The sequence below is a fragment of the Erythrolamprus reginae genome, chromosome 4 (assembly GCF_031021105.1).
Source record: "Erythrolamprus reginae isolate rEryReg1 chromosome 4, rEryReg1.hap1, whole genome shotgun sequence".
Taxonomy (NCBI): Eukaryota; Metazoa; Chordata; class Lepidosauria; order Squamata; family Dipsadidae; genus Erythrolamprus; species Erythrolamprus reginae.
In genome coordinates this window covers 126,067,592-126,095,219 of record NC_091953.1, presented here as the reverse complement: position 1 = coordinate 126,095,219, position 27,628 = coordinate 126,067,592, and the positions used below count along the sequence as shown (strand labels likewise).

General features: G+C 43.2%; 1 protein-coding gene across 3 annotated transcripts in view; it reads right to left on the bottom strand.

Annotated features, from left to right (window-relative positions):
- Positions 1 to 1,103: 1,103 nt before the first annotated feature.
- Positions 1,104 to 27,628, bottom strand: part of KLF12 (KLF transcription factor 12) — a 291,072-nt gene continuing 264,547 nt past the window's right edge. For all 3 annotated transcript variants that reach the window (XM_070751354.1, XM_070751352.1, XM_070751353.1), the window contains exon 6: positions 1,104 to 3,800. In XM_070751354.1, the coding sequence (XP_070607455.1) occupies positions 3,619 to 3,800 (182 nt within the window). In that variant the 3' untranslated portion in view covers positions 1,104 to 3,618. The remainder of the gene's footprint in view (positions 3,801 to 27,628) is intronic.

Below are 27,628 nucleotides of genomic sequence, written 5' to 3'. Positions count from 1 at the left end.
ATTGGACTGGATGAATGTGTGTGAGTTTATATGGGATCTTTTAAAATGTGGGTTTTTAGTAAATTTTCATAATGTTATCATTTCTTAGATTAGTACCTCTACCTAAGAAAGCCTCTACTTAAGAACTTTTCTAGATAAGAACCGGGTGTTCAAGATTTTTTTGCCTCTTCTCAAGAACCATTTTCTACTTAAGAACCTGAGCCCGGAAAAAATTCCCAGGAAATTTGAGAGCAGCACGAAGGTCCGGCCAGTTTCCTGCCATTTTTTTTAAGCCTTAAAGTTTTGGATTTTTTTTGGTTCCCCTAATCTCACCTTCTTCCTTCGGCAGTGACTGTCCTCCTCCTCTTCTTCCTCCTCCTCCTCCCACCCAAATTCCAAGCTTTTATTTCTTTCCTAATGGGTTTGCACGCATTATTTGCTTTTACATTGATTCCTATGGGAAAATTTGCTTCTACTTACAAACTTTTCTACTTAAGAACAAATTAAGTTCTTAAGTAGAGGTATCACTGTACAAATATATTGTCGTAAAAGATGCAATACAGATAGTCCTGGACTTACGACCACATTTCTGCTGCTAAGTAAAACATTTGTTAAGTGAGTTTTGCCCTATTTTACAACCTTCCTTGTTACAATTGTTAAGTGAATCACAGTTAGTAACATGGTTGTTAAGTGAATCTGGCTTCCCTCATTGACTTTGCTGGTCAGAAGGTCACAGAAGTGGATCAAGGCACTGCAACCGTCATAACTATGGGTCAGTGGCCGGGCGTCTGAATTTTGATCACGTGACAATGCGGATGGAGCAATTCTTTTGAGAAAAACGGTCATAAATATCTGTTTTATTCTGTTATAACTTCAAATGGCCACTAAATGAACTGTTGTAAGTCAAGGATTACCTGTATTGGTTTTGCTATTGACAATGAGATTCAAGCCTTCGTGTAGCATTTTAATAATGCGTTACTCATTTGTTCTAACCTCATCATACTCTCAAGGTCCCCAATTAGCAAATTCTTCTACCAAACTATGACTTCTACCATTGCAGAATAAGAACCAGCTTGATGGGAACAGAGAACTTAGGCTACCCACCCTGAATCTGATAATTTGTATTTTATTTTATTTACTTATTTATTCAATTTTTTTGTGCCGCCCTCCTCCTCCTTAGACTCAAGATAATCTTCATCAGGGTTCTCCAACTTTGTTAATTTTAAAACCTGTGGGATTCAACTCTCAGAATTCCATAGCTGGCCATACCAGCTGGGGAATTCTGGGAGTTGAGGCCCACAAGTCTTAAAAGTTGCCAAGGTTGGAGAACCTCGATCTACATGGCTGTGTGAGCAGCTCAGATGAAAGGGGAGATGGGGTTGTCATGTATGAATTTGAGCTGTGGTGGGTGTATGTTATGAGTTGGCCACCCGTTCCTTCTACACTATTTCCAAAGGCCCAATTCTATGAACAGATGGCTGCCACTTGATTCTCAATCACCTTAATTAAGACTGAAAAGCCAGAGCTGTCAGTTCACATTTAGTTACTTAGATATGGTAGCCCCACAAAACGCTTACTCGTTTATGTCAGGCTGCCTCATCTGTTGTATCTAGAACAAAGAAGCAGCCGCTTCTAGCCTGGATGACCAAAACAGGTGCAGTGGTTGGCATTTCTTAGAGAGATTTCAGGAGAAGGACACCCACCCGTTTGCTTCCTTCCAAATTCCTTTGGAATCAGTTTATACCATCTCTAAAAATGGTTCCCTGACATGCATGGGGAACCATCGGCCCCATCACCCCCTGCCTATTTCAGGAATTTCAGTTGTTTGTCTAACCACCTTGGCCTTTGCCCAGCACAGCCGAATTTGATGACTAAGTCTCCCTGGCCCTGTATCATAACTCCATGAAGTTAGTGTAAAATTATTCTTGCCAGAACTTGGTTTTAGGAATGGGAAGTACTTTGAGAGCTCTTGAAATTCTTTCTCAATGCTCTTCTTTATTCCGATGCATTAAATTCCCTTTTGGTCACAGAGGATGTTCACTTCAAAACTTAGATGCTACAATTCTACGCAGAATTCTAACACAGGGGTCAACTCAATGGGAGAATTCATACACAGAGAGAGAGAGAGAGAGAGAGAGAGAGACGTACACAGAGCCTATACAAATTATAACATCAATTAATGGATGATCATGTGAGAGTGAACCATCAAGGAGGGTCTAGGACAACTCACCATGGCCAACTCGTTGCCGGACAAGAGTTACGTTAATATCGGGTCAAGAGTTACGCTAATTTCTTCAATATGATGGAATAGACTTATTAAAGAAAGGATACCAAAGGAGGGATAAGATGAAAAGTGAAGGACAAACATTAAAATAGTTTTTTAAAAATTGTTTTAAATAACTGAATTGTTGAATTGTCCCATAACACGTGGTTCCATGGCGAGTTGGTCATGGGGAGTCATCCCATTCCGATCAAGGATCCACTCCCATAGAACAGAAGGTTTATCATGGCAATGCATGGAGAGGACTAATCAATGGCTAACCCATTACTTCTCTTACGCAGTTGCGAATCAACTACTGAGCAACCCATGAATAAGAGATGGATAGCTGAACATCTGTTATTTTCAGGGAAATACGCTGAGGATTTATAAACTGATTTAGAAAGGGTGGGACCAATTTCGCTTCTATTATGTGTCCAAGACGGGTTTTAATGAACTCTTTCAATTCTAGAGTAAGCAAATGGATATAAAATGGGGAATTTCATACTGAAATATTACGGATGCCTGTTTTATAGATTCCAGCAATAAACAGAACAGAAAAAAAGATCTAGAAAGTTTTAGAAGAATTAATGGCCTCTAAAGTCCAGCATAACAAGAAAGAGGTAAATATGTACAAATACCACCATCTTTATTGCATAAGTGTGCTGAGAAATCTTTTTTTTTCACTTCAAGAAGCTTCATTTTTTAAAAACAAAAACAAAAACCAATCCCTCCTCTTTTCAGTCTGTTTAGCTGGCTTAGGAAATTGTTGGGAAGGATGATATTCTCCAGTATTTTAACAGGGGGGAAAAATGAAACATGACAAAAACAACAACGACGACAACAAAAAAATTTAAAAAACCAAGAAGCAGCAGCAGCAGCAAACGAAGAGAAAGCTCTTGAGGACTCGTTCCTTTCTATGGGTTATGACATCCAGTCTTCGAAACAGCAGAATTGTTTGTTTTCCAGGAGAAAAAAAAGTGGGATGGTTGAGGAACAAAAAAAAATTAAAATACAAGCCATAAATACTTTTGAAAACGACGCGGGTTAGAAAATAATGCCCAATCTCGATGCATTCCGGTGTTTATCCTCAGCAAAAGGTAACGCTTTGGGTCTGTGCGGGACAGCCTGCTTAAGGTGGAAGGGAAGATTGTAGCATTCTCGTTCCTGCTTCTTTGTGAATAGGGGACCACTCCGAATGCCCCTTTTGTGCTAACACCATCAAAACAGAATTCAGTCCTGCTGAATGCACTGTAGTTAAAAGAGACCCAGCTCTTGAAATTTCATAGGTATACATATATATATACATATATATGTATAATATATATATATATATATATATATATATATATATATATATATATGTATAAGGTAGCATTTTTTCAGACCAACATGTGCCTTCGGCGGTGCAATGCCAAATGATCTGAACGGGAAAAGCTTCGGTCACAGTCCGCGCACTTGAACGGCTTCACTCCTGTGTGTTTGCGGTAGTGCCTCGTTAGTTCATCTGAGCGAGCAAATTTCCACGTGCACCCTTCCCAGGTACATTTGTACGGTTTCTCTCCTAGGGGAGGGAGTAAAAAAGACAGAAAGAGAAAGAGGGATTGATTATTGCATTATTATATTATTGCATAGAGTTCAGTTATTTCAGAAGCTTCGTATTTAATAATGTAGTAACAAAAACACTTCCATATCAGAAACTTGATGTCAGCGGTCCCCAAACTACGGCCTGCGGGCCACATGCGGCCCACTGAGGCTATTTATCCAGACCGCTGGTGAGTGACAAGAACACAGGGAAAAGGGAGAGAGAAGGAAAGAAAAGGGAAAGAGAAGGAGGGAAGGAGAAGTGGAGAGGAATGAAGGAGGGAAAGAAGGAAGGAGAAATGGAGGGAACAAGGAAGGAAGGAAGGAAGAATGAAATGAATGGAGGGACAGAGGAAGGAAGGACTGTTTTTTTTGGGGGGGGTAATTTTTTTAAATTTTTCTCTCAACATGCATTCAAACAACACAGTGTACCATCTAATTTTCCATGAATAAAATGTGGTATTATGTGGTATCAATCATCAAAAAAGTTGCAAAAGTTTTTTTTTCTAATTTTGCCATCTAGTTACATTCATTTTCTTTTAATTAAATTTCCTCCTTAATGTTCCTTCAAAAAGTGCAACACCAATTATATTTCTAACTTATTAACCATTATTCCAAAGTGCTTCCTTCTTTCTTTATACATTTTTCATAAGCCAAGAAAACCTTGTATAGCCAATCAGAAGTCAACAAAAGAAAATTAAAAACAAAACATAAACATATATGAATTTCAGACCTTCTCCCCCCTCTAAATAGTACGTTCCCATTTTGTTTTTTACTTTAAAACAAGCTATGTGCAGTGTGCATAGGAATTTGTTCATATGTTTTTTTTATAGTCCAGTCCTCCAACAGTCCGAGGGACAGTGAACTGGCCCCCTGTGTAAAAAGTTTGGGGACCCCTGCTTTATGTAATAGAGCAAAACTAAACATATTTTGGAATCAGCACATCAAACTCCCTAAAACAGACATATCATCTTTGCTGATGACTTTTTTTGTGTTGACCATTGTAATCGAATAATTTAGGGATTTATTATTGGACTCAAGAGAAGGCGCTCGGTTATGACCTGAAAAAAAATCCAAAACGATCAGAGAAAAACACAAAGTTTGCATAGAGTTCAGTTATTTCAGAAGCTTCATATTTATAATGTAATAATGTAATAACAAAAACGTTTCCATATCAGAAACTTTATGTGATAGAGCAAAACTAAACATATTTTTGGAATCAGCACATCAAACTCCATAAAACAGACATATCATCTTTGCTGATGACTTTTTTTGGGTTGACCAGTGTAATCGAATAATCCAGATTTCCTCAAAACCTCAAGAATAATAAGCAAGATTATAGGCTGGGATTTCTATCATTAGCATGGCACAACTGTCCGACAGGAATAATAAAACAGTTGCTTCCGAGAACACCAGTTTTAGTGGTGAGATCCTGGGTTGAAATGACCACAATACATTAATAGTAGCAACAGCGTGGGCTGCGGTTCTGCCATGGACAACTTCTCATTTTAATAGCCAAGTATGGAGAAAGGGTTGGAATACTTTAATTTGTCCACAGCACAGGGTGCAAGGATTTGGCAGCTGGAAGAAGAACAGGCCTAAACATCATGACAGATGGTGAGTTCTTTTTGACATGTATTGTGACATACCCTCACCACAGACAGCTGGCCAGCTATGCCACACAAATGAATCAATATTTCTTATGCCTTGGCAGAAGGTCCTTGTGGGATCTTTAGAGATCTTTAGAGCAAGGGAAATGTAAGCACTGAAGTATCAATAGCTCAAGTATTTAAACTAAAATGAGCAAATATGTTCAGTATAACATATTTATACTTCTCAAGATTTCTCATAGAAACATAGAAGATTGACGACAGAAAAAGACCTCATAGTCCATCTAGTCTGCCCTTATACTATTTTGTGTATTTTTATCTTAGGATGGATAAAAAACAGTTTCTAACACACTTCACTTCTCTCTCTCTTCAGAGAGAAACATATTAGCACCTTGTTAGGGCTGGGAAAAAAGCTTAGTAAAAGCTACATTCCGAGTTTAAGATGCACTCAAATTTCCAGCCTCTTTTAGTGGAGAAAAAGGTGCATCTTATACTCTGAAAAATATGATATATCCTTGTAGTTATATGGTGGTTAGTACAGATAAACCCCAAAGTGGCTTCAACAATTATCAGAGAGTTAATGGCCAATGCTTCAGAGTACTAACTAGATTACTACAAGGAATAGAAATCCTTTCATTCCCCACCATTCAGTCAGAACTGAAGATGAGAATGAGAAACTTTTTCAAAGAAAAGAACAAAAAGTAAAGAAAGCCTAGTTACCTTTTTATAGAAAAATACAATCAGAAGCCTCAGTAGCGCAGTACTTAGAGTGCAGTACTGCAAGCTATTTCTGCTGATCACCAGCAGCCAACAGTTTGGCGGATCGAATCTCAGTAGGCTCAAGGTTGACACAGCCTTCCATCCTTCCAAGGTCGGTAAAATGAGGACCCAGATTGTTGGGGGCAATATGCTTATTCTCTGTAAACTGTTTAGAGAGGGCTGTAAAGTACTCTGAAGTGGTATATAAATCTAAATGCTATTGCTAATTCAATGGGAATTTGAGAGCACTCTTGCAATAAGACATGGCATAACCTTTTGCCCCAAGGAGAATTAACACTGAATTTTAATTTAAAAATATGCTACGTTTTAAGGCCAGGGTAGGTCCTCGGTTTCACCTTTAGCTTCTTCCCTGTATTATCATGGCCAGAATCCAAAACAGGCTTTATATTTTCATCACATGGAATATGGAATGCTTAGTTCTGTGCTGGATTGTGAGTTATATGTTTGCATGTTCCAGAATTGGTTTTCCCTAGTAAATTCTTGGCTTTTCCTGCCAGAACAATCTGCTCTCCTTCACCCACCCTCCTTTGCTAGAGTAAGAGCCCTCTGGGCAGAAAGGAAGAGGAGAAAGAAAGAAAGGAAGAAAGAAAGGAATAATTAAAAATTTAAAAAGTGGCAGTAGTAGAATCCTTCCACCCTACTGCAAAGATGACGTTTTGTTAATGTATCAACTGTGATTTTTTTTTTTAAAAAAATAGTTTGCATAATTTTATACTGATTTTCAATTTTGATGTTTAATTTGGAGTGCTTAACTCTGTTAGCTGGTCAAAGTACAACAATATATGGAGGTTTCTTTGTTGAGTCATGTATTAAATCTATCAGTTCCCAAGAAATCTACTGACATCCGCCCTATCACATGACCCCTTTCAAAGGAAGGAATTACTCATAACACTGAGCCTTTTCATCTCAGGTCCCTGCCCACCGGATGACTGTCATAAAGGCATCCAGGTTTGAACCCAAGGTCAAAAATATCCTCCATATTAGAGGGGATATACAGTGATCCCTCGATTTTCGCGATCTCATTCTTCGCGAAACGCTATATCGCGATTTTTCCCACCCGATGACGTCACTCTCTTCCTTCCTTTCTCATCTTTCTTTCTCTCTCTCTTTCTCTATCTTGCTTCTTCCTCTCTCACACTCTCTTCCTCCATCTCTCATCTCTTTCTTTCCTTCTCTCTCTTTCTCTATCTCTCCCCCTCTTGCTGGCGGGTGGCGGGCGGGCGAGCGGGGGCATCAGCGAGGAAGACCCAGGGAAGGTTCCTTCGGCCGCCCAGCAGCTGATCTGCTCGGTAGCGCAGCAGCAGCGAGGAGCCGAATCGGGATTTCCCCTTTGCGTGGGCGGCGGGGAAACCCTGATCTTCATCTGCTCGCTGCTGCTGCGCTACCGAGCAGATCAGCTGCTGGGCGGCCGCAGCAGCAGCGAGCAGACGAAGATCGGGGTTTCCCCGCCGCCCACGCAAAGGGGAAAACCCCGATCTTCATCTGCTCGCTGCTGCTGCGCTACCAAGCAGATCAGCTGCTGGGCGGCCGAAGGAACCTTCCCTGGGTCTTCCCCGCCGCCCATGCAAACTCCACCATCTGCGCATGCGCGGCCATGAAAAAAAGGGTGCGCATGCGCAGATGGTGTTTTTACTTCCGCAACCCTACATTGCGAAAAATCGATTATCGCGAGAGGTCTTGGAACGGAACCCTCGTGATAATCGAGGGATCACTGTACATGGGACTTGTATAGTCCTTGAAGAGTGTTCGGAGACTGCAAATAGTCCACAATGCAGCTGCATGAGCTGTTATGGGTGTACCTTGGTACACCCACATAACACTTACGCTCTGTGAGCTGTATTGGCTACCAATTAGTTTCCGGTCACAATTCAAGGTGTGGGCTATATCACCTATAAAACCTTACTACAGGACCAGACTTTCTATGGGACCATCTCCTGCCGCATACCTCCCAGAGACCAATAAGATCACACTGGTTTGGCCTCCTCCAGGTTCCGTCAACTAAGCAATGGAAGTTGGTGGGACCAAAGGGGAGGGCCTTCTCTGTGGCTGCCCCTGCTCTATGGAACCAACTCCCCCAGAATGTCCATACTGCTCCCACCCTACTGGCCTTCCGAAAGGCTATGAAGACCTGGCTTTGACAGCAGGCCTGGGGGCCATGAACTGTCATCTCTCATGGCCAAGTTACAGTGGTCCCTCTACTTACGAACTTAATTTGTTCCGTGATCCGGTTCTTAAGTAGAAAAGTAAGAAGAAGCAATTTTTCCTATAAGAATCAATGCAAAAGCACAGGGAGGCCCTGTTTCCTTTCAGGAGATTCCTAGAGAGGCCCCACGGAGGCTTCTATCTTCCTTTTTCCGATTAGTTTCAGAGGCTTGGGTTTGTAAAGGGAAAATGGCTCTTGAGAAGAGGCAAAAAAATCTTGAACACCCAGTTGTTATCTAGAAAAATGCGTAAGTAGAGGCGTTCTTAGGTAGAGGTACCACTGTATATTGAATGCTGATTGATTGAGTTATGGGTTTTTAAATTGGGATTTAATTTGAATTTGTGTTTTTTGTATTGTTGTAAGCCGCCCTGACTCCCTTGCCTTTCGTAAGCTCTTAAAAACTCACCTCTGTCGTCAGGCATGGGGGATTTGAAATATTCCCTTCCCCTAGGCTTATAAAATGTATGTATGGTATGACTGTATGTATGACTGATCTCTTAAATTGGGGCTTTTAGATTTTTTAATATTAGATTTATTTATGTTGCCTTTTTATTGTTGTTAGCCGCCCCGAGTCTGCGGAGAGGGGCGGCATACAAATCTAATAAGTAAGTAAGTAAGTAAGTAAGTAAGTAAGTAAGTAAGTAAGTAAGTAAGTAAGTAAGTAAATAATAATAAATAAATAAATAAATAAATAAATAAATAAATAAATAAATGAATGAATAAATAAATTATTTGTCTTCACCACTAGGCCACCTCACCACTCTAGCATAAAAGCATGTAATGCCAGCCCTTTAATATTGGCCACACTGCCTGAACTACACTCTTCTGGGTTAGTAAAGGTGAAGATGCAATAAGGGCAGGGCTCAGCAGCCAGAGCATAAGCTATAAAAAGCCATGATTTGCAGGTTCGAATCTAACTCATTGAAGATCTTAGTCATTTCGGCAGCTATTTTTTTAATATAAATATTTAACATTTTCTTCAAACCACCGCCAAGCATGCCCACATACTGAACTCCCATTAATTGCTATTGTTAAGTGAAGCTCACCACACCCATCCTCTTCTCAGAGCCTAAGACAGCAGGATCAGACTTGGAACATGACCTTGGGTCTTAACGAAATTTAATTAAGGTGCACAGCCAACTCCACGCACCGCATGGCATCCGAAAGGCGAATCTTTCAAGCCCTATGCTGGGCGAGCGGGCGCTCTCTCGAAACGCTTATAGCTGTGCAGGTGACTAACTGCATTCTGGGTCATGCCCCAGATTCACTCGACTTGGACCCATAAAGAGAAGATAAAACCATGATTTAGGACAGGTTTACACAGGACTGGAGGCTCTGAGTATCTCTGGAGGGGGAATAAAAAAACGAAGCAGCTGGTATTGTTGCTGCTTCTGCCTTCACAGCTGAGGAGGACCACAGTGCTGAGGTTTTGCTGGTGATCAACAGTCAACTCAATACAGCTCTTTCCTGTCTACCATAATAACATAGAGAACAGGAATGGGCATAGTTCCCTCTAAGCTGAGCAGTGAGCAATCGCTCACTTAAAAATCATCATCAACTCAGAGTTTTCCAAACCTGCCCAGAAGCTGAGAGGGAAAGAGTGAGAGGGAAGGAGAGAGAGAGAGGAAGAGAGAGAAACAGATAGAAAAAAGAGAGGAAGGAAAAGAGAAAGAAAAAGAATGGGAGTAAGGAAGAGAGAAAGAAAATCAAAATCTAGTTTGAAACTAGCTCAACTATTTAAGTGGCATTTTGATATTGATAGAGTTGCCCTATTATGAGCTCACTGTTATAGACACACAGTACAGTATTTTATTTTGAAATTCTCTGAGGCAAAACAGGGTGGGTTTTTTGTTTGTTTGTTTGTTTGTTTGTTTGTTTGTTTATTCATTCATTCATTCGTTTATTTATTTATTTATTTCTGTGCCGCCCAGTCCCAAAGGGACTGCCGCTCAGACACTATACTTTTCCACCCACCCTCCCAAAAAATTAGAGGGGACACTGGTAATGGGCTGCTGCCCCCATGGGGGTGGGGGGCGCAGTGGGGATAGTAATTTTATGCACTATTTATTGAATACTTAATAGTTTTTTTTAATTGTCCTTCCTTCTCTAGTACCTTAGTGCAATCCTTAATTACATTTAAATTAGGAAATAATTAAATAGTATGTTATTAGAATAGAATAGAATAGAATTTTATTGGCCAAGTGTGATTGGACACACAAGGAAATTGTCTTGGTTCATATGCTCTCAGCGTACATAAAATAAAATATACATTTGTCAAGAATCATGAAGTACGACACTTAATGATTGTCACAGGGGTCAAATAAGCAATGAAGAAGCAATATTAATAAAAATCTGAGGATATAAGCAACAAGTTACAGTCATACAGTCAACATGGGAGGAAATGGGTGATGGGAATGATGAGAAAAACTAGTAGAATAGAAGTGCAGATTTAGTAGAAAGTCTGACAGTGTTGAGGGAATTATTTGTTTAGTAGAGTGATGGCGTTCGGAAAAAACTGTTCTTGTGTCTAGTTGTCTTGGTGTGCAGTGCTCTGTAGTGACGTTTTAAGCTTTAATCATGTAGTCATGATCTAGAACTCAATTTTTATAGCAATGAAAGAAAATCGAGCTACTTGCCTAATCTGTTATCATACTGAACCTTGTTGGTTCAGTACACAACCTTAAAATGTTACTGTGCTCCTCAGCAAATAATGCTATCATTTGTCCTTTTTGTGGCTATTCAAATTATTATTTTTGCTTCTGCGCATGCGCGGAAGCAAAAAATAACCAAAAATGGCTGAAATCTCACTTCCCGACATGTCCTCTCGCAAAATTTGCTTCCTGAGCATGAGCGGAAGCGAAATCTCACTCAGACGTGAGCGCCTGTCCGCCCATCACCCAGAGCTGCGCACATTTTTGCTACAAGAGTGCTGCCGCCGCCCGCATCCAGGTCCAAACCCAATACAGGCCACGATGCGAACTGATGGCAAAGGTAAGTGGAACCCATCCCTGCTATAAGCATTTAATAATTATAGTCAACAGAAGGCCTGGAGCCCACAAAAAGAGGGATATGGGTCAGCTATAACCCCAGGAACACTAAGTTTTCCATTCTGTTAGATCAGTGGTTCTTAACCTTTCTAATGTCGCGACCCCTTAATACAGTTCCTCATATTTTGGTGACCCCCAACCATAAGTCTAGCACCAATTCTCCCAACAGCTTTAAGCTGATTGGCAGGAAGGTCAGAGGGACGTCCCCACTGTATACACCTGATTGGTCAGATTGTAAAAATATGTTCCAAGGCACCAGAATAGAAGCTTTAGTTCCTAACACCATGGGAAATTTGTCTTTTCCCATGGTCTTTGTTCTGCTGGACTCTCTGGTAGGAGCCTCCCAAAAATTCAAAGGTACAAATTTCAGACACACACACGTTTGAAAATTCAAAACATTGTTCTTTATCACAAAATTCAAAATAAACTAAGCACTCTTTTTGTATTGCAAAGAGCACTCGTCCCAAAACAACCTGGTAGTTTGCACAAGTCCCTTATCAGTTCGTAAGTACTTAGCTTCCACCTGTGAAGAAAGCCACAGCCGTTCTTCTTCCACGAAGTGAAACACACTTTGCTCTGCTTTGGTTTCAAAGTGGTGAAAAGTCAACAAACAAAGGCCGGAGTCAGCAAGACATTCATGAAACACAACGATCAGATAATTCTCCACAACGGCCAAACCGACACGCTGCTATTTATAGCAGCAGCACTAATTACAGCAGCCTCACCCACAGGTGGCCTCATTTTCTCTTGTAATAATCCTTTAGTTGTTGCTTCCTATGCATCACTCTATGCATGCGTGGATGTGTCATTAATTCTTGTTCAGAATCCAGAGATGATACAGATGATTGATCTCCTCCTGGGCTGTCTGCCAAACTCTCCTCTTCCCTGTCACTCAGGCCTCCTTGGTCAGAGGAGACTTCGGCAGATTCCACTGGGAGCAAAACAGGCCTGCATCATGTGGATGTCTCCCCCACATCCACCTTCCTTGGGGCAGGAGCTGGGCCAGAGCTAACCACAACAGTCTTAGGCGACCCCTGGGTTTGAAAGTGCTTCAAGTTATACTGTATTTTTCAGAGCATAAGAAACACTGGAGTATACGACGCACCTTAGTTTTTGGGGAGGAAAATAGGGAAAAGCATCTGCTTACCAGGTATTCATCTGGCTAGCGTCCTTAGTTTGATCAGCTTCCGCATATTATTTTATCCCCTGGTTAGGGCTTTAAAAAAAACTTTATTTGGAAAGAGTAACAATGAAAGAGCTTGCAAGCCAGTAAGAGCTAGAAACATCATTAGCACCTGGAATGAAACTTTTGGAGCAAATAGAGCAATGGAAAAAACCCTGCAAAGACTTAGGGCTTGGAAAACAATCTTCACAGAGAGTAACAATGAAAGAGCTTGCAAGCGGGTAAGAGGTGGGAACACTGTTAGTACCTGGTTAGGGCTAGAAAACAAATATTTAGAGCAAGTAAAACAATGAAAAAAAACCCTACAAAGACAGGGTTTGGAAAACATTCTTAGCAGAGAGTAACAATGAAAAAGCCTGCAAGGTAAGATCTGGAATGATCAGTAGCAGCTAGTTATGACTGAAAAAAAAAGCTACATATAAGACACACTCAAATTATCAGCCTCTTTTAAGGAAGAAAAAGGTGCATCTTATACTCTGAAAAATATGGTAAATCAATGGCTTAATAAATCCCATCTCCACCTAAACATTTGAATTGCACCCAATGCCTCTTAAATTACATCAGTTTCGTTGCTTCATTTCTCATAAGGCCTTGATTCAGCAACCTTGGACTATGCAAATATGGGGGATGAATGGGCTGGGTTATCCTAACTAATTTGCAGAAATTACTGATTTGAAGCCACTGTAGTACCACAGAAACAACATGCAAATGCATTTTCTTTAGTAGACAGGTGTATATTAAGCAAGCCCTTGGAACAGTGTGTTCCAAGAACAGGACTTTATCATCCAGCATTGTTGAACATGGGACAAAGACCCAGAAGTTGCAACGATGCCTTCTTTTCCTTGTTCTTTCGTTGACTCATAAGAACCCTGAGCAAGTTTTGAAATGAGACATAATAAATCAGAAAAGTAAAAGAAGAATTCTCTACTGCTATACTCCTGTTGGGGAAAGGGTCACTTGTACCTTCAGGGGCAATTTTCTTCCCACTGTATCCTTTCTCCGTTTCTTAGAATAGAATAGAATAGAATTTTATTGGCCAAGTGTGATTGGACACACAAGGAATTTGTCTTGGTGCATATGCTCTCAGCGTACATAAAATAAAATATACATTTGTCAAGAATCATGTGGTACGACACTTAATGATTGTCATAGGGGTCAAATAAGCAATGAAGACGCAATATTAATACAAATCTTAGGATATAAGCAACAAGTTACAGTCATACAGTCAACATGGGAGGAAATGGGTGATAGGAATGATGAGAAAAACTAGTAGAATAGAAGTGCAGATTTAGTAGAAAGTCTGACAGTGTTGAGGGAATTATTTGTTTAGTAGAGTGATGGTGTTCAGAAAAAAACTGTTCTTGTGTCTAGTTGTCTTGGTGTGCAGTGCTCTGTAGCGACGTTTTGAGGGTAGGAGTTGAAACAATTTGTGTCCAGGATGTGAGGGGTCAGTAAATATTTTCCCTGCCCTCTTTTTGACTCGTGTAGTATACAGGTCCTCAATGGAAGGCAGGTTGCCAGCAATTGCTTTTTCTGAAGTTCTTCTTCCATGAGCTGAACTTGGCTAATGACATAAGAACATAAAAAGAGATATGCTGAATCGGGCCAAAGGCCATCAAGTCCAGCATTTTGTGTCACATAGTGGCCCACCAATTCTCCATGGGGATCTTGAGCAGAAAGAGAAGGCAAAACCCTCCCTTTCCCTTGACCCCCAATAAATGGTACCCAAGGGAATCCTGCCTGCCTCAACCCAACATAAAAGCGGCACTTGGACATCCGTTTCAATCACCACCGATACACTTGGCATCCATGAATCTGTCTAATCCTGCCTTGAAGCTATCCAGGCTGACAGCTGGCATGACCTCTTCTGGAAGTGAATTCCATATACCAATGACCCTCTGGGTGGACATAGACCCACCAAAACTGTGGTCGAAATGTAGGAGGAGACAGTATTTACAGGAATGCCCCTTTGTTGGGGGCAATAGGCTGACTCTGTAAACTGCTTAGGGAGAGCTATAAAGTACTATGAAGTGGTGTATAGGTCTAAGTGCTCTTGTTCTTGCCAGTCCTTCTGTCCATAGGAAATGAGAAATATAGACCTGAGGTTGGGGCCTCCTACATAATTTCTCAGCTGTTTCACCAAACTGCCATTCCTTGGATAAAATGAATCAAATGGCTAATTTTAGAGGTTTGACAGTCTCAAAATGGGTGGACAGTGTGGTCAGGCAATAGGGAAAGCAAGTAGAATGCTTGGCTGCATAGCTAGAGGTATAACAAGCAGGAAGAGGGAGATTGTGATCCCACTGTATGGAGCGCTGGTGAGACCACATTTGGAATACTGTGTTCAGTTCTGGAGACCTCACCTACAAAAAGATATTGATAAAATTGAACAGGTCCAAAGATGGGCTACAAGAATGGTGGAAGGTCTTAAGCATAAAACTTATCAGGAAAGACTTCATGAACTTAATCTGTATATTCTGGAGGACAGAAGGGAAAGGGGGACATGATTGAAACATTTAAATATGTTAAAGGGTTAAATGAGGTTCACGAGCGAAGTGTTTTTAATAGGAAAGCAAACACAAGAACAAGGGGGCACAATCTGAGGTTAGTTGGGGGAAAGATCAGGAGCAACGTGAGAAAATATTATTTTACTGAAAGAATAGTAGATGCTTGGAATAAACTTCCAGCAGATGTGGTTGGAAAATCCACAGTAACTGAATTTAAACATGCCTGGGAAAAACACATATCCATCCTAAAACAAGAAATAATATAAGGGCAGACTAGATGGACCGACCATGAGGTCTTTTTCTGTGTCAATCCTCTATGTTTCTATATTTCTAAGTAATGCATCTTCATCACTGCTCATCAAAAGTTTTGGGAATCTAAAATACTGTAGACTAAGCTAAACAGCATGATTACTTCATCATTAAGCAAGAGCTCTAAATTGCACGCAGCAATGAAAATAATATAGATTAGCCAATTCCACTGAGAAAAAAAAACAATTCTTGCAAATTGTGTGTATAGGGAAAGCTCTGTAGCCATTGTGGAGAGAAAAATGGTGAGATGGGGGCAAAATGCACAGAACACATGTCTCATTTAATGATGACATAAATGTTGGGCTCCATTTTGTGGGTCGTAAATCAAGGATTAGCTGTATGGCTATTTTTGCAACTGCGAGTGGGCTGTGGAGGTCGCTCGTCAGCAAGACCAGGTACTTATTATTATTCTTATTCTTATTCTTATTATTATTATTATTATTATTATTATTATTATTATTATTAATTAGATTTGTATGCCGCCCCTCTCCGCAGACTCGGGGCGGCTCACAACAATAACAAGAACAATGTAAGAACAAATCTAATAATTTAAAAAACACTAAAAAACCCATTATTAAAAGCAAACATACACACAAACATACCGTGTATAAACTGTATAGGCCCCGGGGAGATGTCTCAGATCCCCATGCCTGACGGCAGAGTTGGGTCTTAAGAACTTTACAAAAGGCAAGGACGGTGGGGGCAGTTCTAATCTCTGGGGGGAGCTGGTTCCAGAGGGTCGGGGCCGCCACAGAGAAGGCTCTTCTCCTGGATCCCGCCAAACGACATTGTTTAGTCGACGGGACCCGGAGAAGGCCAACTCTGTGGGACCTAACCGGTCGCTGGGATTCGTGCAGCAGAAGGCGATCCCGGAGGTATTCTGGTCCGATGCCATGAAGGGCTTTATAGGTCATAACTAACACTTTATTAATTAATTTATTTATTTATTAATCAGATTTGTATGCCGCCCCTCTCCGCAGACTCGGGGCGGCTCACAGCAACTTTGAATTGTGACCGGAAATTGATCGGCAACCAATGCAGACTGCGGAGTGTTGGTGTAACATGGGCATACCTTGGGAAGCCAATGATTGCTCTCGCACTTTTCAAAGGTAGCCCCATTAAGATACGTCCTGCTTGAGAAAGAGAGGTTGTTGGTGGTGGGGAATATACAGAAGACAAAACGGTACTGAATCAACTTCCGCCTCTGTCTGCAAGTTGATGCAAAGTCCTCAGATTATAGTGCAATATTTATTCAATCCTACGTGCTCCGCAGTTGATTTTTCAATAGAGAGTTGTCAAGCTGGTTACCGGTTCAGGTATGCGGTTGCAGCCCTGTTTCAACAAGGTTGAACTCACTAGTTCTGGATTACACACTGACTCTCCTATTGAGAAAATCTGGAAGGTTGAATTTAACAATTACCTGGAAAGCGACAATGACACATTGATGTTTTTAGCCAATCCGAATTGCTTCTTTTCCGGGGTGGGTTATGAGATAGAGAGTCTTGATCGAAAGTTAATTTTTTACCATGCCAGTCACCCAAGGAATAAGTTACACACAAACGTTTCTTCTCCTCCCCAAGCATGAGAAAAATAATTGAGTCATGATGATGTCTTGGATAAAAGGCAATAGCCAAAGTCAAGTCTTAAAATGTGGGCAGACACCTGCTTTTCATCTAAAAGTGCTTCTATAGAGTCCCAACCCTTCCATGTCAGATTTTCCAGGGAATCTCAAAGGTGATTTTTTTCAAGAGGGAACCAGACTTTTTTTTTCGTTTTGCTTTGAAGACATTTCACTTGTCACCCAAGAAGCTTCCTTAGCTCTGACTGGATGATGGAGAATGGAAGGATTTATATTCCTTGCAGACAGCTGGTCATTTGCCTCCTTTTAGCGATTTGTTGAGGTCACCTGGAGGTTATCTGTGTCTTCAAGGTCACATGAATGGTGTAAATGGGTGTGGAACCTTCTTTCTGTCAAGGTTCCAGGTAGCATCCAAAACTAAATCAGGGTCCAACTCAAAGTACAGTGTTCCCTTGACTTTCGTGGTGAATATGTTCCAAGACCGCCCGCAAAAGTCAAATTTCCGTGAAGTGGAGACCCTTCCTTCCTTCCCCTCCCTCCTCCATTCCTGGTTTTACTTACCCCCTAGAACCCGCAGGGGCAACGGGATGGCAAGCTGGGAGCCTCAGCTCGGGAATTCTGCAGCTGGCGGCCCTCTGCTCGGAGCGCCTTCGTCAACCGCTGCACCCTCCCAAAGGTGCCCCCAAAGGTGGGAAATGAGGGTGGAGACTGATGGAGCTGAACTCAAATCAAAGCTGTCCCGCAGGCTCCTCCGCTGGCTGGATGCATTGTGGCGACGCCCTCCTGCTTCTTGGAAGCTGCTGCACCCTGCCTCAACTGCCCAGCAATGGGCGCTCTGGGCATTCCTCCCGGGGTCCCTGACGGCACTGCCCCAGCAGCAGCAGCAGCTGTCCCCAAGGCCGCCTGGAAGTCGTTGGCTGGAGGCCAGCAGCTCGGCCCCAGGGATGAGTGGGGTACGTGGCATCCAGCCACCAGAGGAGCCCGTGGGACAGCTTCAATTATCCGGCAGAACGGGGCTCGGTTCCATCAGCCCTCACCCTAATTTCCCGCGTTCGCCTTCAGAGAAGGTTCATTGGAAGCAAGTCATTGATAGTTTTGCAGTTGGAGCTAAGTGAACTTCACAGATGCTCAAATGCTACCTCCTAACACTCTTGCGTAGCAATAGAGCCGGAGTGGCGCAGTGGTTAGAGTGCAGCACTGCAAACTACTTCAGCTGCTAGCTGTAGTTCAGCAGTTCAAATCTCACCACCAGCTCAATGTTGACTCGACTTCCATCCTTCCAAGGTGGGTAAAATGAGGACCCGGATTGTTGGGGGCAATAGGCTGATTCTGTAAACCGCTTAGAGAGGGCTGTAAAAGCACTATGAAGTGATATATAAGTCTAAATGCTATTGCTAATAGGTGACTGATACACCAAATGCATGGTATATTTTAGCATTTTCTCCTGCCTTGTGCTAACAAACTTAGTGTAAGTTACTGTACACAGAGCAGAAAAAGTTACACAGCATTGTAGACACCCTTATTATCTCATTCAGTAGTAACATGGACACTTACTTGCCAAATGTTGGGGCTACTTGTTGAGTGAAATTGCTGCTAAATTTGGCTTGAATATCTGCACATGTATAGTCATTTGTACAGTAACTGAATAGTGGAATTTGTGACAAATGTGCTTTGTATCCTAATTAAGGAGAAAGTGCTGGATATCAATCCTGGCACAGATATTTTTAATGCTGCACAATCAGTTTCATAAGAAGAGAAGGAATAGTTTGATTTTTCACGACTGTACAAAAAGAGCTGAAATATACATTAGGCACGACTCCCACACAGCTGTGGAACCCAGTTTTTTAATCTTGTTCTAGGAATGCTCGTGGGCTGCAGTTCTAGAAGTCAAGGCATTGTGCAATATTTTTGCGAGATCTTACTCTTTGAACATCCTGAAATCATCAGTACTTTTTGTGTGCCACACATGCAGACATGAACACACGCATACGACTGTCCGAGAAGCAACAATAATAATTGCAGATCTTTGCCTAACAGCCCACAGAGTGCATCTCAGGCTCTCAAAGGAACAATACAGGAATCTTTCTCACTGGGAGTAGAGTAGAGTAGGGTAGAGTAAGGTAGGGTAGAGTAGGGTAGGGTAAGATAGGGTAGAGTAAAGTAGAGTAGGGTAGGGTAGGGTAGAGTAGAGTAGAGTAGCATACCATAGCATAGCATAGCATAGCATAGCATAGCATAGCATAGCATAGCATAGCATACAGTGAAGGGCTGCCCATTGTCGGTGCTCCTGGTGACCGGCACAGGTGTGCACAAGCAGGAAGTGAAATCTCACACAAGGATGCTCATGCACATGAGATTTCACCGATTTTCAGTTATTTCTTTGCTTCCGCGCATGCGCAGAAGCACAAAAATGCAGAAAATTGACAGAATCTCTCATGCAAGATCTCTTCTCTCAGCGTCCTCATGCAAGATCTCTCTTCCTGCGCATGAACCTTGCACGGATGCATGTGTGCATGCATTGGAGATGCAGAGATGTATGTGCATCTCTATTTTTCTAACCAGGACTGTGCACCGGCCCGTCCATGCAGCAGCCTACTACTGGTTCATTTGTTCATTCATTTGTTCATTCATTTGTTCATTCATTTGTTCATTCATTCATTCATTCATTCATTCATTCATTCAATCAATCAATCAATCAATCAAAATTATAGGGAATAAACCTCTACCAGCACCGAGAGAAAAGAAACACTCCCTTCGCTCTGGACAGCGACTGTCCTCCTCCTCTTCTTCCTCCTCCTCCCACCCAAATTCCAAGCTTTTATTTCTTTCCTAATGGGTTTGCACGCATTATTTTCTTTTATATTGATTCCTATGTGAAAAATTGTTTCTATTTACAAACTTTTCTACTTAAGAACCTGGTCACAGAATGAATTAAGTTCTTAAGTAGAGGTACTACTATATTAACCATGCATACATCATCCATTCAGTGCTACTAGCTGGAGCAGAGTATAACACTCAACGGCCCCAGGCCTACTGGCAAAGCCATGTTTTTAAGGCCTTTCAGAAGGCCATGAGGTGGCGCTGTGTGAATCTCCAGGGGGGAGTTGGTTCCAGAGGACTGGGGCTACCACAGAGAAGGCTCTTCCCTGTGGCTCCGCTCGCCGACATTGTTTGGCTGATGGGACCTTATCAGTTGCTGGGATGTGTGAGGCAGAAGACAGGAAGTACGTAATCTGGTCCTAAGCCATGTAGGGCTTTATAGATAATAACCAACCCCTTGAATTGCATTACTAGGCCAAAAAGACATTGTCTGGTTAACGGGACCTGGAGAAGGCCAACTCTGTGGGACCTAACCGGCCACTGGGATATCCCACTCCACACGCCATCTCCTTCCAAGCACATACAAGGGTTTTTTTGCATAATGGTTTGGCTGGGCCCCGTGACGTCCTGTTTCAGTCTGGTTGAAATAAAAGGTTGTTGCGGGACAGAGAGTGAGCCACGGCCCACATGAATTTGTGGAACCTGCTCTAAAGAAAGGCAGGGAATCTCCAGAATGAAGACCAGCCCTGAAGGATTAGCCGGAGAGAATGGCTTGTCTCCAGTCTGTCAAATCAAGGGATTAGCAGGCAAGACAATTTCTAAAAGCTGAGTAGACAAAGCGTATTAAGACAACAAAAGGCGCTTAAAGGTCACCGAAGAAGGAGGACTGACTTCTCCTGTCTCTGGTCGTGGGTTTTACCTGGACTCCCCTCTTTTCAAGGTCCGAACAAAGACTAATGACAGGTGCCATTCCTTATTCAAATAATATCTGGAGTAACCGCGGCGTCGCAGGAATGCAAGGTTTGAACAGGCTCAGACTAAACAACATGCCAACGTTTTCCTTTCAAGCAGCATCGCAAAGGTATGAAAAATGAGACACGCATTGGCAGGGCCATCGCGCCTGGAGCTGACAATTGTGCACAAGCAAACCCAGAGTAACTTTCCTATGTTGCCCACCTACCATGTGGGAACAACAACAAACTGCGACTGTTGTAAAGATGGGAAGAAGGGTAACAGCAACACAAATCACATCCCAGAGCCTATCGTTCCAGCTCAGTTTAGGACCCAATTTTGCAAAGAATGAAGTGGCCGCTGGTTCCTTTAGCTTGTATATGCTGAGACTCAGTTTCCCACTCATGTTCTTTGGCTGCGCTGAAAAGAACCGAGTAACATCGCAAGGGTACTGTCTTGAGATATATATATATATATATATATATATATATATATATATATATATATATATATATATATATATATATATATATATATATATGTAATGCAGGAAGACTAGCTAAGATATCAGAATATATCAGAATATATTGTGGCAATCAACTTTACATCAGCTTGCTTACAAGTACAGTGTTCCCTCGATTTTCGCGGGGGATGCGTTCCGAGACTGCCCACGAAAGTCGAATTTCCGCGAAGTAGAGATGCGGAAGTAAATACAGTGATCCCCCGATCATTGCAGGGGTTCCGTTCCAGGACCCCCCGCAACGAGCGGGTTTTCGCGAAGTAGCGCTGCGGAAGTAAAAGCACCATCTGCGCATGCGCAGATGGTGTTTTTACTTCCCAGCAGCGAGGAGCCGAAGATTGGGGTTTCCCCGCCGCCCACGCAAACTCCTCGCTGCTGCCGCGCCCGCCGCTCGCCCGCCCTGAAAGGGAAAGCCCCCCCAGGCCGGCTCCGATCCCCCCAGGCCGGCTCCGATTCCCCCAGGCCGGCTCCGATCCCCCAGGCCGGCTCCGATCGTTTTAAAACAGGCGCGCCACTTTTCCGCTGACTCCTGGCGAACTTCCCCGCTTTAGGAGTCAGCGGAGAAGCGGCGCGCCTGTTTTAAAACGATCGGAGCCGGCCTGGGGGGCTTTCCAGCAACCCCCGAGCCCCCAACCCGGGCTCGGGGGTTGCTGGAAAGCCCCCCCAGGCCGGCTCCGATCTTTTAAAACAGGCGCGCGGCTTCTCCGCTGACTCCTGGTGAACTTCCCGGGCGAAGGGCGAAGGGCGGGGCGAGCGGCGAGCGGCGGGCAAACGGCGGGTGGCCGGGCGAAGGGCGGGTGAGCGGCGAACGGCGGGTGGCCTGGCGAACGGTGGGCGAGCGGGTGCTGGGGGGGGCTTCGCCCTCCCGCCAGCAAGAGGGGGAAGACCCAGGGAAGCCGCCCAGCAGCTGATCTGCCCGGCGCCATCTACGCATGCGTGCCCATAGAAAAAAGGGCACGCATGCGCAGATGGTGTTTTGACTTCCGGGTTGAAAAATCGCAAATTAGCCTGTTCGCAATGGTCGGGAACGCAATAACCGGGGGATCACTGTACACTATTTTTTGGCTATGAACAGTATCACAAGCCTTCCCTTAACACTATAAACCCTTAAATTGCAATTTCCCATTCCCTTAGCAACCATTTAGATTATTACTCACCATGTTTAGTTATTAAAGTTTATTAAAAAAAATATTTATTAAAGGCAGACAAAAGTTTGGCGATGACATATGACGTCATCGGGCGGGAAAAACCGTGGTATAGGGAAAAACCCCGCAAAGTATTTTTTAATTAATATTTTTGAAAAACCGTGGTATAGACATTTCGCGAAGTTCGAACCCGCGAAAATCGAGGGAACACTGTAGATACTAAACCAATCCAAGTTCCTTTGTATCACTATTAATACTCTACTCAATATCTAACTCGTGTTCAAATTGCTCCAGCCAGCCAACTAACAAGCACCACCATCAACAGCAAATAGAATCATGGTGAAGTTGATTTGCATCTTATAATGCTCTGGCCCAATCACATTGCAGTTCACACCCAATGACTCAGCATTATCATGCCTACATTCTACCTTTTACCTTTTAGGCAGTGATGGCTTTTTTTCCTCAGGTGGCAAAAGAGTGTGGGTGCACACACCCATCATTCAATGCCTGGGGAGGGGAAAAACAGCTTCCCTCGCCTCCCGGAGGCCCTCTGGAGGCTGGAAATGGCCTGTTTCCCAACTTCTCGTGGGCCCAGTAGCTTGTGTTTTGCCCTCCCCAGGCTCCAAAGGCTTCCTAAAAATCACCTCGCTGGCACACACATGCATGTTGGAGTTGAGCTAGAGCGAACGCTCACATGCCAGAAGATATAGCTCCGCGTGCCACCTGTAGCACCCGTGCCATAGGTTCGCCATTGCTGTTATATGGTATTACAATGAAATATCATCCAGGATTGCTAATCCTGACAGGTACCATACTGCTCATCCTGTTGGGTCTGACATCTTGGATTGAATTAGCCTGAGTACTATACATTTTCTCTGAAATGGATTGTTTGAACAGTTGGTTTACAAGCTATAATGTAGTCTGTCAAAACCTTTGCTCTGAATTCCACTGAAAACTTCATGTCACTTCGCACTGGCTGAATCTTTCCCTGTGACAGGCTAGGATCACTGATCATGCTACACAAATAAAAGGCTCCTTATTTGACCCTAAACTATAAAGGTGTTGACATTTCTACTTTAGTGAGGTTGCGTGCAGGGAAGGCCCGCTGTCTTTGGCACTACCAGCACACCCTCCAAGGCCATCACAGTCACACACTTGTCTGGGGGGCATGTGCATGCCTGTCGGTGTGAAATTTTGCTTCCGCCCATGCACACTGTTAGTACATGGTATTCACCAGTTTTTGGGGTTGCCATGTATTAAACTACCAATGGTAGTTTATAACTGTAAAGATGTAATATGTCTTTAAGAGCATTGGCTGGTTTGGCCATAAGAGGGCGCCATTACCTTTTCCTGTGGGGGGACTTTATAACTGTAAAGATGTAATATGTCTTTAAGAGCTTTGGCTGGTTTGGCCATAAGAGGGCGCCATTACCTTTCCCTGTGGGGGGAGTTTACTTTGATATATTCTTAGCTGTGTGCAGCTATGTGTTATCTTTTGCTACTTTGTGTTGTATATATATATATAAACAATACTTTGTTAAATAAGTCTGTGTCTTTCACTGGCTGGACCACACAACTACACCACTGCAATAACTCTGCTGTGTGTATGTCGATGGTTTCGCACAAGGCTGTACCAAGATATACTAACACACACAACCAAAAAATTGGTGAAAATTGCTGAAATCTCATTTGCACGAGCATCTTCACACAAGATTTCTCTTGCTGTGCATGAACAGCAGCGAGATCTTGTGCAGGGGTGCCTGTATGCACATCAGCGGTGTGCAGCTACGCACACATACCCAAAATCATCACTGGTGTGGGATGGGGTTGTGCCAAAAAAGACAACATGGCAATGTCTTTGAAGCCGCACCCCTTGTTTCTATGGGGCAAGACTGCACCACTGTTCAACGAAGCAGTTGCCAAGCATCTGAATTTTGACCATATGATCATGATGATGCCATAAAGGTCATTAGGTGTGGAAAACGGTCATAAATCACTTTATTCAGGGCCGTTCTAACTTTGAATGGTCACTGTAGGAGCTCCTGTAAGTCAAGCAAAAACTTCAGAAGAAAAGGATTTAGGGGTCGTGATTTCAGACAGTCTCAAAATGGGTGAACAGTGTAGTCAGGTGGTAGGGGAAGCAAGTAGGATGCTTGGCTGCATAGCTAGAGGTATAACAAGCAGGAAGAGGGAGATTATGATCCCACTATATAGAATGCTGGTGAGACCACATTTGGAATACTGTGTTCAGTTCTGGAGACCTCACCTACAAAAAGATATTGACAAAATTGAACGGGTCCAAAGACGGGCTACAAGAATGGTGGGAGGTCTTAAGCATAAAACGTATCAGGAAAGACTTAATGAACTCAATCTGTATAGTCTGGAGGACAGAAGGAAAAGGGGGGACATGATCGAAACATTTAAATATGTCAAAGGGTTAAATAAGGTCCAGGAGGGAAGTGTTTTTAATAGGAAAGTGAAGACAAGAACAAGGGGACACAATCTGAAGTTAGTTGGGGGAAAGATCAAAAGCAACGTGAGAAAATATTATTTTACTGAAAGAGTAGTAGATCCTTGGAACAAACTTCCAGCAGACTTGGTAGATAAATCCACAGTAATTGAATTTAAACATGCTTGGGATAAACTTAGATCCATCTTAAGATAAAATACAGAAAATAGTATAAGGGCAGACTAGATGGACCATGAGGTCTTTTTCTGCCGTCAGACTTCTATGTTTCTAAGGAGCTGAGAAGGAATATTTCCCACGAGAGCGGAAGGCTCAACAGAGACACGTTTTGTGCATGAGTCTTTGGGAACCCTTTTGCCTAATCTTCCCAAATTACTATTAGGGTAGCAGTCACTTTTACTAATCGGCAGAAACCGAAGCTATGATGACAAAACCTAAGCGTAACTATTTGTAATAGTTTCTCCTTTAGAAACAAGCTCACACTTTTTTTATATATATTCTCATCTCTTCCACAATTGACTTTCCACGTGACGGAAGAATATACAAATGAGAAAACAAAAGGCAGGATATTTGTGACTCATAATTCCTCACTCCACGGAGGGGTGTGTAGGTGTCACACTTTTAAAGAAGCTGTTTATTATTAGCGTGCACCCTCTGGTGGATCAGGTGAAAATTGCAAGAGCATTACCTAACCAACTGAACTGAGGAGATAGCAATGCTACATTCGAAGAATAATAATAATAATAATAATAATAATAATAATAATAATAATAATAATTTATTGGATTTGTATGCCACCCCTCTCCGTAGACTCGGGGTGGCTAACAACAATAATAAACACAACATGTACAATCCAATAATAAACAACAACTAAAAACCCCTATTATAAAACCAAACATACACACAAACATACCATGCATAACTTGTAATGGCCTAGGGGGAAGGAATGTCTCAACTCCCCCATGCCTGCTTGTATAAATGAGTCTTGAGTAGTTTACGAAAGACTGGGAGGGTGGGGGCAGTTCTAATCTCCGGGGGGAGGTGGTTCCAGAGGGCCGGGGCCACCACAGAGAAGGCTCTTCCCCTGGGCCCCGCCAAACGTCATTGTTTAGTCGACGGGACCCGGAGAAGGCCAACTCTGTGGGACCTTATCGGTCGCTGGGATTTGTGCGGTAGCAGGCGGTTCCGGAGGTAATCTGGTCCAATGCCATGTAGGGCTTTAAAGGTCATGACCAATACTTTGAATAGCAGTAGATGATACGTTTTGTGAAGCCAATTGAGACAATGTAGAGCAGTGATGGTGAACCTTTTTTTGCTCAGGTGCCAAAAGGGTGCAAGCACACATGATAGCACATGCATGTGTGCCCACACACATAAGGCAATGCACCCCATGAATGCATGCACAACCCCCATGCTTCCCCGCTCCCCGCGCATTGCATTATGGGTGTGGGCACAGGGCTCACTGAAGCCTCTGGACTTCCAGTAGGCCTGTTGGGCTGTTTTTCATCCTCCTCAGGCTTCAGGAGGCTCCATTTCAGAACTTCTGGTAGCCCCATAGCAGCAGTGGGCTATGAGCCGGAACGCTAAATTGTACTCGCCGCGGCTGGTACGTTCTTGCAAGACCAGCATGATTTTGCTGTTGTACTTGGTAGCAAAATTGTGCCCCTGTTTTATCTGCGGCTCCGTGCAAAATTTTGCTACCTCCACAGGTGCAGCAGGAAAATCGCGTTGGTCTCAGTTCGTAGCCCACCGCTGGCCCATAGGGTCTGGTTTTGGCCATCCACAGGCTCCGGAGGCTTTCCTGAAGCCTGGGGAAGGCAAAAATGATCTATTTCCTGCCCTCCAGAAAGCCAAAGAATCATATATACTCCCACCCATTCATGGCTAATACCCTAATGGCCCCAGGCTTACTGGTAGAGCCACATTTAATGGCCAGTAGGGTGGGATTAGTGTGGATCTCCGGAGGCAGTTGGTTCCAGAGCAGCGGAGTCACCACAGAGAAGGCCCTTCCCTACGGCCCTGCCAACCAACATTGTTTGGTGGACGGGACCTAGAGAACACCAACCCTTATTGGCCGCAGGGAGGTATGAGGTAGAAGGCGGTTCTATATACATAACACACATATGCACATATTATATATACACACATATATATATACACACACAAACACACATGGAGAGCAATTAATGTGTATGTGTTGTACACATGGACGCATGCTAATTGCTGTCCATTTTCAATGCATAGCGGAAAGAAGAACGTTGAGAGTTCACACGGTTGTTGTTATATGCAACAAACCTAAACTGTGACTGAATCTGGATACAGTGGTACCTCGTGATATGAACCCCTCGTGATACGAACCCCTCGTGATACGAACCCGGGGTTCGGAAATGTTTTGCCTCTTCTTACGAACTTTTTTCAGCTTAAGAACCCACCGCAGATCGCAAAATGGTGCTCTGCTGGGCGCCGCCGCCTGGCTGTCACCTTTTAAAAAGCCGGAGGGGCTTCTCGGCGTTCTCCCGAACCCAAACCCGAACCTGAACTTTTCAGGTTCAGGTTCGGGAGGCCGCCGAGAAGCGCCGCCGCCTGGCTGTCACCTTCTGAAACAGCAGGGGGCTTCTCGGTGTTCTTCCGAATGCCGAACCCGGATGTTCGGGTTCGGGAGGCCGCCGAGAAGTGCCCGGCTGTTT